The sequence below is a fragment of the Haliotis asinina genome, chromosome 2, assembly GCF_037392515.1.
Source record: "Haliotis asinina isolate JCU_RB_2024 chromosome 2, JCU_Hal_asi_v2, whole genome shotgun sequence".
NCBI lineage: Eukaryota > Metazoa > Mollusca > Gastropoda > Lepetellida > Haliotidae > Haliotis > Haliotis asinina.
Genome location: NC_090281.1, coordinates 54527702 through 54543566, shown reverse-complemented (window position 1 = coordinate 54543566; position 15865 = coordinate 54527702). Strand labels below are relative to the sequence as shown.

General features: G+C 41.6%; 3 protein-coding genes across 3 annotated transcripts in view; 2 read left to right on the top strand and 1 right to left on the bottom strand.

Annotated features, from left to right (window-relative positions):
• Positions 1 to 15865, bottom strand: part of LOC137273959 (uncharacterized) — a 230421-nt gene that overhangs the window by 193447 nt on the left and 21109 nt on the right. The window lies entirely within an intron of this gene.
• On the top strand, positions 3586 to 9546 carry LOC137272701 (multiple epidermal growth factor-like domains protein 10). The gene is made up of 5 exons (XM_067805082.1): positions 3586 to 3736; positions 4707 to 5384; positions 6945 to 6990; positions 8039 to 8149; positions 9276 to 9546. The coding sequence occupies exons 1-5, from the start codon at positions 3682 to 3684 to the stop codon at positions 9358 to 9360; spliced, it is 975 nt and encodes a 324-aa protein (XP_067661183.1). The 5' UTR covers positions 3586 to 3681; the 3' UTR covers positions 9361 to 9546.
• Positions 10349 to 13130, top strand: LOC137271885 (3-galactosyl-N-acetylglucosaminide 4-alpha-L-fucosyltransferase FUT3-like). The gene is made up of 2 exons (XM_067804271.1): positions 10349 to 10419; positions 11957 to 13130. Exons 1-2 carry the CDS (start codon positions 10349 to 10351, stop codon positions 13128 to 13130), a joined length of 1245 nt encoding a protein of 414 aa, XP_067660372.1.

Genomic DNA, 15865 nt, shown 5'->3' with positions numbered 1-15865 from the left:
CATTAAACTTCTCAAGCTGTAATCGCGTTGTCGAAATCCTATTTCGCTGTTCAAACCAAGTCAGAATAAAATACGCCCACAACACGTCATAATCTCGTGTTAGGCAAGTCAGATAGCGATCTAATGCAAGCATTTATTCATTTTAATGTTATTTGGGACCGGCAAATGTAGCCGAGTCTTGAAACATTATACGTGCGCTTGACAGAATAGTCTTGTTTGAGAGGCATTTTAGAAGTTTAGACGAACAATATTGAACAGGTTCTTGTACCGATGATTCCTGCTTGACAAGGATACAAGAATCTGTATCAAAATGTCGCTCTTCCGAAGTAAAGGAATTTGTTTTCCATATAGTTTGTTCAATATTGAGTGTTGACAATTTCACACATGATATATGTTCCGAAAACCGCTTTGTCATTTCGAGGTTTAGTTATTGAATGCAAATATATTTGGATAGGGTGATATGATATGATGATTAGTGGTGGGAATTTATTGTCCTCAATGTCTATCTTTTCCTAAGCATTTAAAGTAATTGGGACGATTTCACACATCGTTTTGTCTTTGGGTATTAAAGTCATAAACGGTGTGTGGTCCTGTGCGCAGAGCTCGACTCACACATCTGTGGGTGAGTGAGTGAGTTTAGTTTTACCCCGCACTCAGCAATATTCCAGCTATATGGCGGCGGTATGTAAAAAATCCAGTCTGGACCAGACAATCCAGTGATCAACAACCTGAGCATCGATTTGAATCAAGTCAGCGAGCCTGACCATCCGATCCCGTTGGTCGCCTATTACGACAAGCATAGTCGCCTTTCATGGTAAGCATGGGTTGCTGAAGGCTTACTCTACCCCGGACCTTCACGAGTCCACAAATCCGTTGAAGTTAAGCAACGTTGTGGGTGACAGAGTCATTGGATGGGTAACCGTGTTTGGTAGTTTGCCACCTGACAGTTTCTAAGACTTCGTTTTCTGTGGAAAGCACATATGAATCACGTAATCTCACCCAGAAGAAGATGGGTACCTGGTGGGATAAGTCATGCCAGTTTTAGAGAGATTTGCCTTCCTACTTGCTCCCAATGTTAACATGACAGACTAGGACAGCATATCCTTCAAATGAAAGGCGTACTTTCATTTTGTGGTGAGTGAGTAAGTTGGGTTTTACGCCACATTTACTGCATTCCAGCAACGGACTGGTAATACCAGAAAAAGAGGGTGTACTATGCGTGAAATCCATTTCTGGTGTTCCCTGCAATGATTATGTTGGAATACAATGTATTGCTGAAAACGTAGTGTGAATAGAGAATAGTGTGAGCACTCGGTGACCGAAAGGTGGATCTATGTAAAACCGTCTCAAAATCATCTTTTACTTTATATTCTGCAAGAGTGAGAGCGTTTGGATTTGCGTCGCTCTTAGCAGTATTCCAGAAATATCACGGCGGAGGACATCAGAAATAGGTTTCATGTATTGTACCCATGTGGGTAATCGAACTTGGGTCTTCAGCATGACGAGCGAACGCTTTAACCACTAGGCTACCACACCGCCCCTTAAACAGACAGACAGATATGCAGACGGGCAGACAGCAGTTCGTGCCTGTATATCATTCGCAAATGCAGTTAGCGCTGAAATATGACTAGAACACAAAAGCTGGCTGCAGTTAGGTGTTCGCACAACACGTGGAGATCCGAATAGACACTGATCTTCAGCAACCCGTGCTTGTCATAAAAGCGACCGACGGGTGGTCAGACTCGCTAGCTTGTTTGACACACGTCTTACTATCTCAGTTACGTAGATCGATGGCCATGCTGTTGGTCACCGTATTGCCTAGACACGATTATTGACGGATCGCTGACATATAGCTAGGATATTGCTGAGTGTGGCGTTAAACAGCAAACAAACTAGATAACACAGAAGCACAAATCTACCTGTAAATAACACGGACACTACAAACATAGTGCATGACAGGAGAGTCAATCCCGACCAGGACTTTTCCCATACGTCAGAGATCTATCACTGAAACCCTCAGAATTCTGTCTGACATAATAATTTCTGGACTTTCCTTCTGCGCTATTCCTGGCATTAAGGGAAATACTCCTTAAATATCGTATAATTCTTAACAGTCACGTTACTAAAAATGAACAATTCAATTCACGCTCAATGCAAGTGCAATATCACATTTCGACCACCGCGATATGTCATTGTTGGGATTTACACCTCGAACAGGAAAAGTCAGCGCATGACACTACGTGATTGTATTGGTTAAACTTGGGGGATTTCAAGGCACACAATAGCGGCGAATCAATCAGTTATACGCCAGACAAAAGGAAAGGAAGACTTTTAAACGGTTTATCCTCGTATTGCCACCACCCTGAAACGGTTTAACAGCTACTGTGTTTATACAAGCACGGGGGTCATGTCAAAATTACTAACAGCAGCACGTGAGTGAACTGAACTCAGACTTAATCCATGATAATGTTAGCGGTGTTCACTACACCTACATGAATGAAGACACCCACTGTGACAAGTGAACACATAATCAATGAGATGGTGTATAGATATGTTGGGAACACCAAGCAGATTCATTGCAATGTTGGCAGTGAGGTAGCCTGTATGTCAGTTCTTTATTCTAATAAACTATCTTGGTGGTGCGAGAGCATATAATGCAAACACATATACAGTGAGTGAGGGAGTTTAGTTTTTACGCCGCACTCAGCAATATTCCAGCTATAGGACGGTGGTCTGTAAATAATCAAGTCTCATTTCTCACAGTCGCGGTGGCTGTCGTCTAGTATTTCAGTGTTTTAAGTATGGAGTTAAGAGAACCCGAGGTGCTACTGGAAATGCTGTTTTGCTGTGTGTAAATGCATTAAAACTTATGCAATGCTTGTGCAATGTCATTAATAATACTTAAGACACTGTAATGTAAATATTGTTTAATAATAATTTTCATAATACTTGAGACGACCCCTACCATCTCTTATTGTTCTTCCAATCCATATGCATGACTGCTTCGTATGGTGGCTGATTAGGGCCATATCTTTCTCGCCTCAAAATCTGGAGGCGAGAAAGCGATATCAGACGATGGGAGAGCGACAACACGAGACGACAAAGCGATAACGCGAGACGAAAAAAGCGATTACACGAGACGAAAAAGCGATATGACAAGACGAGAAAGCTAAAGAGCGAGAAAGCGAGAAGGCGATACAGCCAGTCGAGACGAGAAAGCAATAGAATGATAAAGGGATAGAGCGATAGAGCTCCAGTTTGCAGTCATTCATGCTCAGACAGGACTGAATTGTGGGTAATATCGCTTTCTCGCTCTCTCGCTCTATCCCTTTCTCGCGCAATGATATCGCTTTCTCGTCTCGCGTTATCGCTTTCTCGTCTTGTGCTATCGCTTTCTCGTCTCGTGTCATCGCTTTCTCGTCTCGCGATATCGCTTTCACGGCTCCAGAATTTAAGGCGAGAAAGCGATGGCCCTAATCAGCCACCACAGGAGACCCCTTTTAAATCTCTGGTCGTTTAACAACGGACCATTTACTTCCTTTAGTGGTTGTGCTTTCAAAGCAGGTTGTGTATTGGGTTTTCCTTGTTAAAGTGACGAAGAGACTATCGATTGAAGATGAACGAATTTTACCTGGTGGCTGAACAAACCGCCTGACCAACCGAAGCGGGGAGGTTACAATTATGATGGCGTTTCGAGTGATGGTCCTGGCAATGGTACTGTACATGCTGACAATAGGTAAGATCTCAGCGGACTGTTTATGATGTAAAGTCTTACACAGGTCAGTAACTTCACGCTTTTCGGTTGTTTGTTTGGCCAGTTGGTTGGTCGCATGTTTGTTCGTTTGGTTGGTTGGCTGACTCCCTGGCTTACTGGTCGGTCGGCTGGTTGGTTAGTCGGTTGGTTGGCGTGTTTGGTTGCCTGGTTGGTTTGTTATTAAGTGTATCCTGAGTATTTAAGAGTATCCCGACCTTAATAGATAAACCGTCAGATCAACCACTAATGTGAGAGTAATAAAATCACGAAAACAAACTATGATTCATTCTTTTAAGGACGGTTTTGTGACCAATGTGTCTGTGTGTTAATAATAATAATTAAAAAATATTCCTCTCTTCATTAAGAGAATGACCAATCTGATGTTACTAATTATCCACTAATTATTTTGTGCCAAAATATTTCACTATATTTTTGCTGGATGATTTATCACTTTATTCATTTTCTTATCTTCAGTTTCAAGGCACTATTTCACACCACCCTTCTCCAAAACATTACAACGCATTTTTTCAATAATATTAACTATTAGCCTTCAGGGAGCTACCATATAAGTTATTCCAAAACGAATTACGCCTCCAAAATTTCAATATTAAATAAAAAAGATCGAATTAATACAACGTTGCATTAAATCACTCTCGTGTCCTCTACCGGCCGACCATTGTTTCAAGCTATCTTCTGAGGGTCATGTCCCTTGTTTATGAACAGTTTTCGATGTTTGGTAGCTGCTCGCCTCGAAGTTTCAATTATCGATTTAAGCCCAGTCGTAAGTTATAATAAGGTTTTTTCTATAGCATCAATAGTAAGCTAAAGTTCACATGCTCCAGGATATAGGATAGGCCAAAATATTGTTAAAATGTGTGAAATTGTGCCTTTATGTTGATGACAAATGGTCCACCATATATCACGTGAAGTAAAGGCTACATTTTGTCCACAGAATCAACAGCAAACAACAGGCGCTGTGATGATGGATGCAAGGTATCAACTGGAGGTTTATCATGCCAAACATGCAAGCGTGGATGCTATGGAAAGCGATGTTCTCAACGATGTCGCCATTGCGACAGTGCTGGATGTGACAGAGAGACAGGAAGATGTCACCGATGTCGCCGTGGACGCTATGGGGAAGCTTGTCACCAGCGGTGTCCCCTCTGTCCACTCAACACTCACTGCGACAGACTCAATGGCACCTGTATCAAAACCTACCAGGTGCTGGGTATTTTCGGTGCCCTCTGTATGTCTAGTAACAAATGTCCACCGAAATGTAAACGGCCCATGTGCCTCACGTCAGATGGTCATTGTCACCCGGGTTGCGAGCGTGGCTTGAAAGGTGTCTTCTGTAAAGGCCGGTGTTCCAGTAACTGCCTCTGCAATACCTGTCATAACAATGGAGTGTGCAGACATGGCTGCACTTCCGGTTTCTATGGACAGCGCTGTGAAAAGAAGTGTTCCACCAGGGTCATCGCAGAGTGTGATAGGTTGACAGGTTGTAGCTCCACCTGCAGAGAGGGACTGTGCCATCCTGATAACGGGTCCTGTGTTCATGGCTGCATACAAGGATGGAGAGGATCCTACTGCAGTGAACGTTACTTTGAGCTGAATTGTTCCGGTGGTCACTGTAAGTAACTGTTATGCTCCTAATTTTCCTCCTCACCTGTTGCTCCCCTCCTTCCATTCCTCATCCTCCCAACTAACCTAACCTTCTCCCTCTTCTCTTCATCCTCTCTTTGCTACTCCTCCTCTTGTCCATCCCCTCCCTTCTACTCCTCCTCGTCTCAACCTCTCCCTGCTACTCCTCCTCTTGTCATCATCTCCCTCCTACTCCTCTCCTCATCCTATCAATACAACTCCTCTTCCCCTCACCCTGTCCCTGCTACTCACCCCTCCCTTTTATTTCTCGCCTTCTCCTGATCCTGTCCCAGCAACACCTCATCTTCTCCTCATCCTCTTCTAATATCATTCCTACTACTCCTCTTCCCCTCATCCTCAACCTGCAACTCATCCTCTCCCTGCCACTCCTCCTCTTTTACGCAATCTCCTGTTACTCCCCTCTTCTCCTTATCCTCTTCCTGTTGCTCCTCCTCTCGATGCTACACCTTCTCGTTTCCTAAGTTTACTGCTCCTGCAACTCACCCTCTTCCCCTGCTAACCCTCCTCTTGTACCCATCCCCTCCCTGATACTCCTCCTCTTCCCTATCCCTCCCTGTTTCCTCGCCTTCTCACCCGTTCCCCTCTTCCCCTTATCCCCCCCCCCGATATCCCCCCTCTTCTCTTCAGTCTTCTCAATGTTATTCATCATCTCCCTGCTACTCCTCCTATTTTATCCTCTCTCTGAGACTTCACCTCTTATGTTCATCCCCCCCCCACCCCCACCCTTCGGCCCGTGCTGTTCCTGCTACTCCTCTTCTCCTCACTCTCTCCCTGAAAACTCCCCCTCTGCCCCTTATCCTCTCCCTGCTAACCACCCCCCTTCCCCTAATCCTCTCCCTGTTACCCATTTTCTCCTCACCTTCCCCACCCTGCCCCTTCTCGCCCCCACCTCTCGTCTGCACTTACTCGTGATTCTCCTTCGCTTGTTCATACTGCTCCTCCTTCTCCACAACCCCCTCCAGATCCTTCTGCCCCACATCCTAGTCCTCACCCTGCTCCGTTGCTCTCTTTGGGACCGATTCACAACCTCCAGTACTCGGTTCCCATAAGCTGCATGGGAGGTCTGCCTTCTGCATGCACCACATTGTTGTATTTGGGCGTTTGAATCAAACATGGTGCTGGTGTGTTTCAACACCCTTAAGCTTGCTTTTAGCTATTTTTCATAATGTTTTGTTTCGCCCAAATTCAATATTGAATCAGATGCTTCACCGCACGTCGTTTAAAGTGCCTATTGAGCACACAAGAAGTTCCATTTACCTTAGAGTATAAATGACCTCAACGTGTTTACGTTTGCAGCAAATTTTATGGTATTCCCATGCATTTACTTTTAGTATATTTACCATCTATATTATGAAAGTGTATGTGCTCTGAGTGACAATGCAAATTTGTACATTGCAAGAGATATACGAAAACTGGATCATTTGACTTGGAGGCACGGGGGCCTAACATTCACGTTGCCATGTTGCGTGTCATAGAGAGTTCGAATCCTGAAATTTTGCCTCGCTTACTCTCTGATGTTTCTCTTCAGGCGATGATGGAGGTGCAGGAGGGGGCCATGAGGATGGAAAACTCAGGTAAGAATTCTAATTGTTCGATCCGATCAGATAGAATCGGATCGGATGTATGATACTGACACGATCAAAATCACTATGTTTACAACGAGTACACTAAATGTAAACGGGGTACCGGTTTGCAAAAGAACCTGTTTTTCGGTCCTGGGCACTTCATGTAGACTTATATCCTGTTACGGTGAATAATTTGCCGTGACAAAATATATATAAGAAATCCCCTTAGAACCAGCAAAATATAACACAGACAAGACTAAAATATTCAATATTATGTATTGAGCAGACAAATAGCAAGATACGATTCTCAACAGACGTTTCTAGTACAATGTATCTGAATCGAATCTAAAGTAGTGGGTCACAAATATAAAAAAAATATTATTTATATCAACTCACCAAAGTCCTGGATTTCAGTGACACAGTTTTACTGCATGCTACGCATCAAACGGTTTGTCTTAGATGTAGGTCAACGTTGGCGAAGAGACAGACAGATGTAGATAGGCCAAACGATGACACAACTCCAGAGTAAGTTCCGTGTTTGTGTCTTCAACACAAGAACCAGCTTTATATATACACAGTGACATATTCTGTAGCATTCCAGCGAAGTACGGAACCTTCATGATCGGATTCGTGTTTATATTCAGTCTAAACACACCAAAGGGAGGCAACTGTGAAGCGCTACCGTACATGAATGCCGCTAAAACATTAATATCGATGATGCGAAATATGATCCATAAAAGCTATCGTTTAAAACTCTAAAATTGTGACCCAATGATAACTATAACTTAATCAATAATAATACAAATTACAGAAAATACACTCTCGTAACACTATGCATATTTACGAGGTTGTTTAGCGGCGGTATGTTTAGTTTAGTTCTTTTAGTTACTATGGGATTTATACACATGTAGAATTTTCAGAAAAATATCTGCTGTATCTAAACATTGTCTTAAATGATTTTGTGCAATAGTCAGTGTGGACACTAAAAGTGGGACACAAGATTACCCCACCCCCCGTTAACGCTATGAAGGACCAGTCCATTTCTCTTCTCTTTCAGTCGCATTCTGATCATCCTGGGTGTTGTCAATATCATCGCCACTGTGATGGGATCGATTGCAGCCTGTTGTACACGTAAAGACTTCCGAAGAATGGTGTTCCTAAAAATGAGGTAATACTCAATACCTCGTGAGGGATCAGATGGGACAATGCAACACAAGGAAGAAAAGGAAGTTGCGACCAAGAACGCAGCTAACACTGATATTTATGCAACGTTAAGGAGTCTGCAGAAGGCAGCAGTGTTATTAAGGCTGCAATAGGCTGTAGTATTGTGGAGTCTGCAGAAGCCTGCAAAGGTAAGGAATCTACGGTAGGCTCCAGTATTGGAGAGTCTGGAGTAGGCTGCAATGTTGGGGAGTCTACGGTGGGCTGCAGTATTGGAGAGTCTGGAGTAGGCTGCAGTATTGGAGAGTCTGGAGTAGGCTGCAATGTTGGGGGGTCTGGAGTAGGCTGCAATGTTGGGGAGTCTGGGGTAGGTTACAGTATTGGAAAGTATGGAGTAGGCTGCAGTATTGGAGAGTCTGGAGTAGGCTGCAGTATTGGGGAGTCTGGAGTAGGCTGCAGGGTTGGAGAGTCTACGGTAGGCTGCAATGTCGGGGGGTCTGGAGTAGGTTGCAATGTTGCGAAGATTATGGTAGACTACGGTGTTGGAGTGTCTGGAGTAGGTTGCAATGTTGGGGAGTCTACGGTTGGCTGCAATGTTGGAGAGTCTGGAGTAGGCTGCTGCAGTATTGGAGAGTCTGGGGCAGGCTGCAATGTTGGGAGTCTACGGCAGGCTGCAGTATTGGGGGCTCTGGAGTAGGTTGCAGTATTGGGGAGTCTGGAGTCGGCTGCAATGTTGGGGAGTCTACGGTAGGTTGCAGTATTGGAGAGTCTTACAAGTACAATCTTCATGTACCTTTCTGTCAATGGCAACTCAAAGACAATACCCGTTGGAAGTACAGCAAGATGCAAGATACGAATCGTTTGATTCACACAGGTTGGCTGAAGTGTACGGCATGACACCCATGCTTAAAACAGTTCAAAATTTACATTGAGGTGCCAGGTAAGATAAATACGTTGTTCGCTGCACCCTCGATGTTTGTTAATGTTCCCTCCGCCCTTCGTTCTCAGGTAACATATACAAACATCTAGGGTACATCAACCCATGGACCCCGAGGGACCAGTGAACAAGCCATGTCTGTACCCTGAATGTACTTTTACTCTGCACACGATTTCATATCTCCATTTTCTTTCAGGAAAAAACAAGTTGAAGCTGCATACATGAAAACTGAGAGTCCGGTGTATTTGGGTACTGCCCCGAAGGAAGTCAAACTGAAGTAGTGAAATCATATCCAAAGTTAAGATGAACTCTAAGGAATATACATTTCCATGGGATTCGAAAACCCAAGATGCACATATTTTTTTACCAAGAATCTGAAACTCTCAAGTTCTATCTCAACTATCTAAAGCTTCCATGCCTACTGAAGACACAACGATACCTCATGAATAAAATCTGTGAACATATTATTCGACGAAAATTTAAACTTAATACTTACAGAAAACAACACGAGGACCACCACGTTTGAAGAGTATATGTACATCTTTATACACTGACCCCGTGACGATCCGGGTTAAAATTTCTTCTTCAGTAACCCATGCCTGCCGTAAGAGGCGACTAACGGGATTGGCTCGTCAAGCTCCCTTACTTGGCTGACACGTCATCACATGCGCAGAATGCTGATCACTGGACTGCCTGGTCCAGATTCGATTATTTACAGACCTCCGTCATATAGCTGGAGTATTGCTGCGTATTCCTAACGTCACTCACGAACACCCTGATACCTATACACACACTACGCATTGCTATCAGGCATTCCTGAAAAATATGTGACCTATCAGCAGCACACTCACAGAATGCACTCTGATATAATTGAGAAGAATATGATTTGATATCGGCATACACCCTGATATCACCTGTCGAATGGCCCTCAATATACTGACGTTCAAAAGAAACTACACATGCAAATATTTGGGTTTTGTTCTAAAAAAGAACCCAAATATTTTCAAACGTCATCTCATTGTCCCTAACAAGTAACAACCAATGCTTGTCGTGAGAGGCGACTGACGGGATCATTTGGTCAAGCCCCCTGACTTGGTTGACACATGTCATCATATCCCAGATGAGCGGGATGTGCTAGTGCTGTTGATTACTGGATTGTCTGGCCCAGACTCGAGTATTTACGGGCCGTTGCCATATAGCTGATAGAGTGCGGCGTTAGACAACAAGCCAACCAAAGAATAGCAACATCTGATGTACCATGCCTGCAGAATGCGCTCCTATATCAACTTTCATGTGGACTATGATCTGTCGAGGACAGAGATGAGCGAGAACAGCGAGAGGTTGGCAATGTCATAATTGGTAGCGCATCATCTTTATCAACGAAAGCAGGCTCTGCATGTCGGTCAGATGGCAGACAGCCTGTTTTACATTGATGAAGAAAACGTACTGCTTGATTTGCGTGAACAGGTCGTAACCTTTGGGAGAAGGAGTGCAAAGGTGTGGGGAGGCATTTGTGTTGGCAGGACACCACTGGTCATCATTGATGGTACCTTGAGTAGCGGAGTGCGCTTTCAATCGTATACTCTTGTTGGTGCTACCTCCCTTGTAATTAGTTAGATGTTGGCATGTGACATGTCAATCACCTCTAGTTTTACTTCCCACTACACTTATATAATCAACTGAGGACGTAACAGGTTGTCAGAAGACAAGCCCTATATTGCTGATAATAACCTGCTACATAATAAATTGTTAAATAGTTAACTTAAGTTTAATCTGTGATGGATAATTTTGTTCGCTTTTCTAAAGTGTTTCTGTAGTGTTACTTAGCTACAAAAGAGTTCCTTTGTTTTGTTCCTAGTTTACGTTCCAGTAAAGAAATATCACAGTGGGATTTCATACATTCATAGATAACAGCTTTGGAGGAAGATCTCATCGGGTTGTTAAACAGTTGTAGCGATTGGTCTGAAATTCTAAGTTGAACTGCATTTTTGAACCAGGAAAATGAGACTATATCTTGAGACTGCCATATATTGGACATACCAATATTATCTAATGTGGCTTTAATGTAGTTAAGCCATTTATAGCCGTGGTTGTATTTTACTGAATTTGTTAATAATATTTGATATAGTGCTGTTAACGTTGAATTACACATGCCTGACACTATTCTAGACCAGAAACACAACATACGCAGTTTGATTTTATCAACAAGAGGTGCTCTCCGAGTTTCCCGATACAACATATATGTTGGAGTACTGCGTCTAAGGTTTAAGATATATCTAATAAAGTCAGTCTGAATCCTCTCAATTGCTTTCACATTTTCAAATCCCCATATTTCGCTCCCGTAGAGTAAGATTGGGCACATAGTGCAGTCAAATAAATAGAGTTTACATTCTATGGACATGTCAATATTTCTTAATCGCTTATACAACAAATGCATTGCTTTATTGGCCTGGGTAATATTACCCAGTTATCAGACTTGCCATGGATCTTTGAAGTGTTTACAGTCATCGGTGCTAAGAACGACTTCTGGAATATGTATATGGATGACGAGCGCACTCTGTTGACTACCTTCCACCCACTACATGACAGCGTGTAATCAATCTATGTATGATTGGGGCAACTTTCAATAGCCATGTGTTACAGCCATAGTGACTGGTTATCACTGACTGGGAGACAGGAGAAACGGTGTTCACTGCGTGGTTGGGACTCTTTACCTTTAGTCAAACACAGCGTCGACAATGCGAAAACTGTGAGTAGCTTCTCTTTATACGTTTGTCTGTCTGTCCGTGAATGATGTAGTGGGTGAGTGAGATTTTCAACGACAATTTCGATTTCACGCTCTCTTTGCTGTCATTTTGTGTCTGTGTATCTTTTCAGTAAATTTCGGTCGATCCCTAAAATCTCGGTGGTGACAGTCGGATTTGTGCTCCTGTGGTTAAACTTCGATCTGGTCAGGATTCAAAGGAAAACGTTTTCAACAGACCCATATCTGAAACAGCTCAGGACGAATCTTAAAAACGACCTGCTAACAGAGTCAACGAACGTGAATTATAATTCATCCAAGACAATTCTTTGGTACTTTCCCCCGATGTATGTACCAACGGACAATACAGGCAAAGTTATCTTACCTAAATGCCCAGAGTTGAAATGCTTCGTGACAACAAATAAAACATTTCTACCAGAAAGTGATGCCATCGTATTTAACTCACAGTTTATCAAAGGTGTTCCCCCAGCTCGTAAACCAGGTCAGGTCTGGGTCTTCCACAATAGTGAAGTCCCATATTATTATGCCACTCGCAGACCTTATTACAGAAAACCTTGGTCTTCTTCTTTCAACTGGACTATGACCTACAGACATGACTCGGATATATTTCGGCCCTATGGACTACTCAAAAGAAGACAAAATGTACCTGTAAAGAACTATACGAGTATTGTGCAGAAGAAGACGAGGCTTGTAGCGTGGATGGTGAGTAATTGTGCAGACTGGAGCAAGAGGACTGCATACGTCAAAGAGTTACAGAAGCACATCCAGGTTGATATTTATGGAACTTGTGGAAAGAGGGTGTTTGGGAGACACAGAAATAAAGAGTGGGTGGCATATCTGAATGAAACATACAAGTTCTATTTGGCATTTGAAAATAATTTTTGCCTTGACTATATCACTGAGAAACTCTTCAATAATTTCAACCTTGACCTTGTGACGATTGTTCGAGGAGGTGGAAATTACTCGCGTGATGTCCCTCCAAATACTTACCTAAATGTTGCTGATTTCAAGTCCCCCAAAGATCTGTCTGATCATTTGCGGTATTTGCACTACAACATTGACAGGTATATCGACATCCTGAAGCAAAAGAAGCGTTATTATTATCATAATGAAGATTACAGATTCCGTTTTAGGGGTTCTGTTTACACTGAACAGCACCACGAACAGGAGCCTATGTGCGACTTGTGCAGGAGACTGAGGGACATCACACGTTATAGGAAAACCATTCCTGATATTGTGCCTTGGTGGAAAAATGGGCTTTGTCGAAAGCCTAGAACATATATGTAATACGGGCGCAATAAGACTACGGACTGTGGCCATAGATTGTTAATTTGGCGGATTCACAATAAAAATCTATATCTGTTATATTTATTCATATAAACAACCGATGATGGGACAGTCAAATTATTTATTTGGGTCTCACTCCTCGTTCTAAATTGAGACACATGAACAGTTATCCATTTCATTGAAAAGATGTATAAAGTGTCATTCCATACGGAATTACAGGAGACGTACAAGTTGAACAGTGTAAAAAAACATTTAAAATAGAATACAGTTTAAAAAGTAACTCCTATGAGAACTCTTCTCCGTTGTAAGGTACGATAGAAAAATTGGCACTTGGACAGCGAAAGTACACATTGCAATGTTAGATAACATATACGAAAATTCTCAGCATCCCATGTCTTTGTTGTTTGGCCACAGATCGAATCAGTGTTTCTACCAGTTGAATTGGATTACCATCGGAGTGTCTACCGTGAGACCCAGAGACCCAGTGGCAATATCTGCGGGTAGAATCTCAGATTTTACCAGTTCGCAATCTCTAACCTGAAAACATGTTAAGATATGCTTTGGAACATTTGGTCGGCGATCTACTTCTGGGAACATTTTCCCCTCCAGCTTGCAGTTGTTTTCAGAAGAAATGAATACATCATTTAAAGAAAATCCATAATATTTTGTCCAAAATTTGGTATTTAGATATAAACAAATTTTGCCAGAACGTTCTGCAGAGATGCATTTTCTGAGCTGGCGAATAGGTGTGCTGGCGATTAGGTGCCTGGTTGGAACTCAACCAAAAACGTACAAGAATTTGTACTTTACTAAGAAAATGTAATCCGAAATATGACATATGTTACATTTGACTACTTTCTAAGTGGCATTGTGAAATATCGAAATTCTTCACGTTATCGACAATCTCAGTGTTGGGAAAGCGCATGGACATGATGCAGTTACACATGAGATGATTAAACGTCGTAAAACTGAACTGTTGTTTTGTTTTCATGTGTTATTTAGACCCATACTTGCTGGTGGTAAATATCCTGTGGAATGAATCAAGTGATTAGTGGTACAATAACGCAAAAATGGAAAAGCCCCGGAACTTAATAATCATAGAGGTATGACACTTACTGACACTAAGAGTAAAGTATTTTCATATATTTTGATAAGGGATTAACATTGTTTTGTTCCTGGTATTAAAAACTGCCTGTATCACAAGCAAAGGGTCAGATCTGGTTACATCACTTTGGACACTTTTGTTTTACAATGTTTATTACAAAAGAATCTTACAAAGATAAATGGTCACTCCTTGTTTGTTGATTTCAAAAGAGCATTCGATTCCATTACAGAAACCTATTAAGATACCCTGTATTCAAAAGGAGCATTCAGGCTTAAATATTTAATGCTTTGTTTGATATATGTTCACATATAACATCTGCTGTTAAAATATCAAATTTTGTCAATATCCAATTATTTAGATAGACTGAGTGAAACAGGGATGTGTGCTCAGCCCTTTGCTGTTGTCATTATTTGTAGTAGAACTTGAAAATATGTTGTATGAATCCAATGCTGGATATATTAATGTTATTTTATTCAGGTGACTTGTGTGTGTTTGATGACAGTGTTGTTGGTTTGCTGAGAAACCTTAATTTCGATAAGACAGAGATATTAGTGTGTAGAAACTGTGGCAAGCTAAGGGGAACAGAAAAATGGATGTTTGATGGTGATCGGGTTAAGATATCAACGTATTATAATTGTATTTTCTAATAGATTATGCTGGTCTAAAGCAACTAATGTGCTTGTTCAGAAGGCCAATAAGGCTTTATTTTCAGATTAACACATACATAAGAATGTTTCTCCCACTGTTTTGTTTCAGATTTTTGACACACAGGTAAAAGCAAGTTTAGTTTATTAGAGTAAGACATGGGGATTTTCCAAAATACTTGAAATGTTTAACGATTTCACATTAAAAGAGTGTAAATATGTTTTAGGTGGTAGGTATTATGTCTCAAATGACGCTGTTTTAGGTGAATGTGGTAGATATGGTCTGTTTATTGATTATCATAAACGATGTACATGTATTACATTTTTGTTACAATTCTATGCAATGCCAACTGTTAGATATCCCAAACATGAGACCAGGATGTAATCGTATAACTTGGGCATAAAGGTAAGTCACCGCCTATTTAGTTATGGCTTTGGTTTAGTGTGGGTGATAAAAATATGTTTCTCAATACCTTTGTACAGAGACATAAAAACTGCAATCAGCAAAATTGGCACTCAATTTGTGAGTCAAGTAAATTATATAATTATAATTCTTTAATTCTGTAATTCTTTAATGTCAGTTGAATATTATTTGTGTCTCTTCCTTCTAAAATGTCCATTGTATGACTATATCAAATATACACCAAGATGTCATACACCCACGATGTTAAAGTTTAAAAAACGTGTAAAAACATAAACATTTTGTTAAACACTGGCCATTATATCGAATAAAGCTGTTGCAGTTGTAGATGATATGTCAAGTTAGGACTTGATAGCCATTCCTAAATTGTCACAAACGGCCTTGTCTACAACATCTGCAGCTACTACCCTTAACATAATCTTTCTATGGAGCCATGTTTTGCAGCATAAACATCATGAACTGTGATATAAGTATCGGCTTCGGGTGAAGTGAAGACATATTAATCAAATAATTTGACAGTACTAGGTCTCATCATGTTCCCAGATCCGATATGCGCCATCAGGTC

Bases quoted from the DNA above. Each gene is read 5' to 3' on its own strand.
- LOC137272701 (XM_067805082.1), top strand. From the start codon at position 3,682: ATGATGGCGTTTCGAGTGATGGTCCTGGCAATGGTACTGTACATGCTG. The intron at 3,737-4,706 runs GTAAGATCTCAG...TTTTGTCCACAG, and splicing joins ACTGTACATGCTGACAATAG to AATCAACAGCAAACAACAGG. The intron at 8,150-9,275 runs GTAATACTCAAT...ATTTTCTTTCAG, and splicing joins ATGGTGTTCCTAAAAATGAG to GAAAAAACAAGTTGAAGCTG.
- LOC137271885 (XM_067804271.1), top strand. From the start codon at position 10,349: ATGCGCTCCTATATCAACTTTCATGTGGACTATGATCTGTCGAGGACA. The intron at 10,420-11,956 runs GTTGGCAATGTC...GTATCTTTTCAG, and splicing joins ATGAGCGAGAACAGCGAGAG to TAAATTTCGGTCGATCCCTA.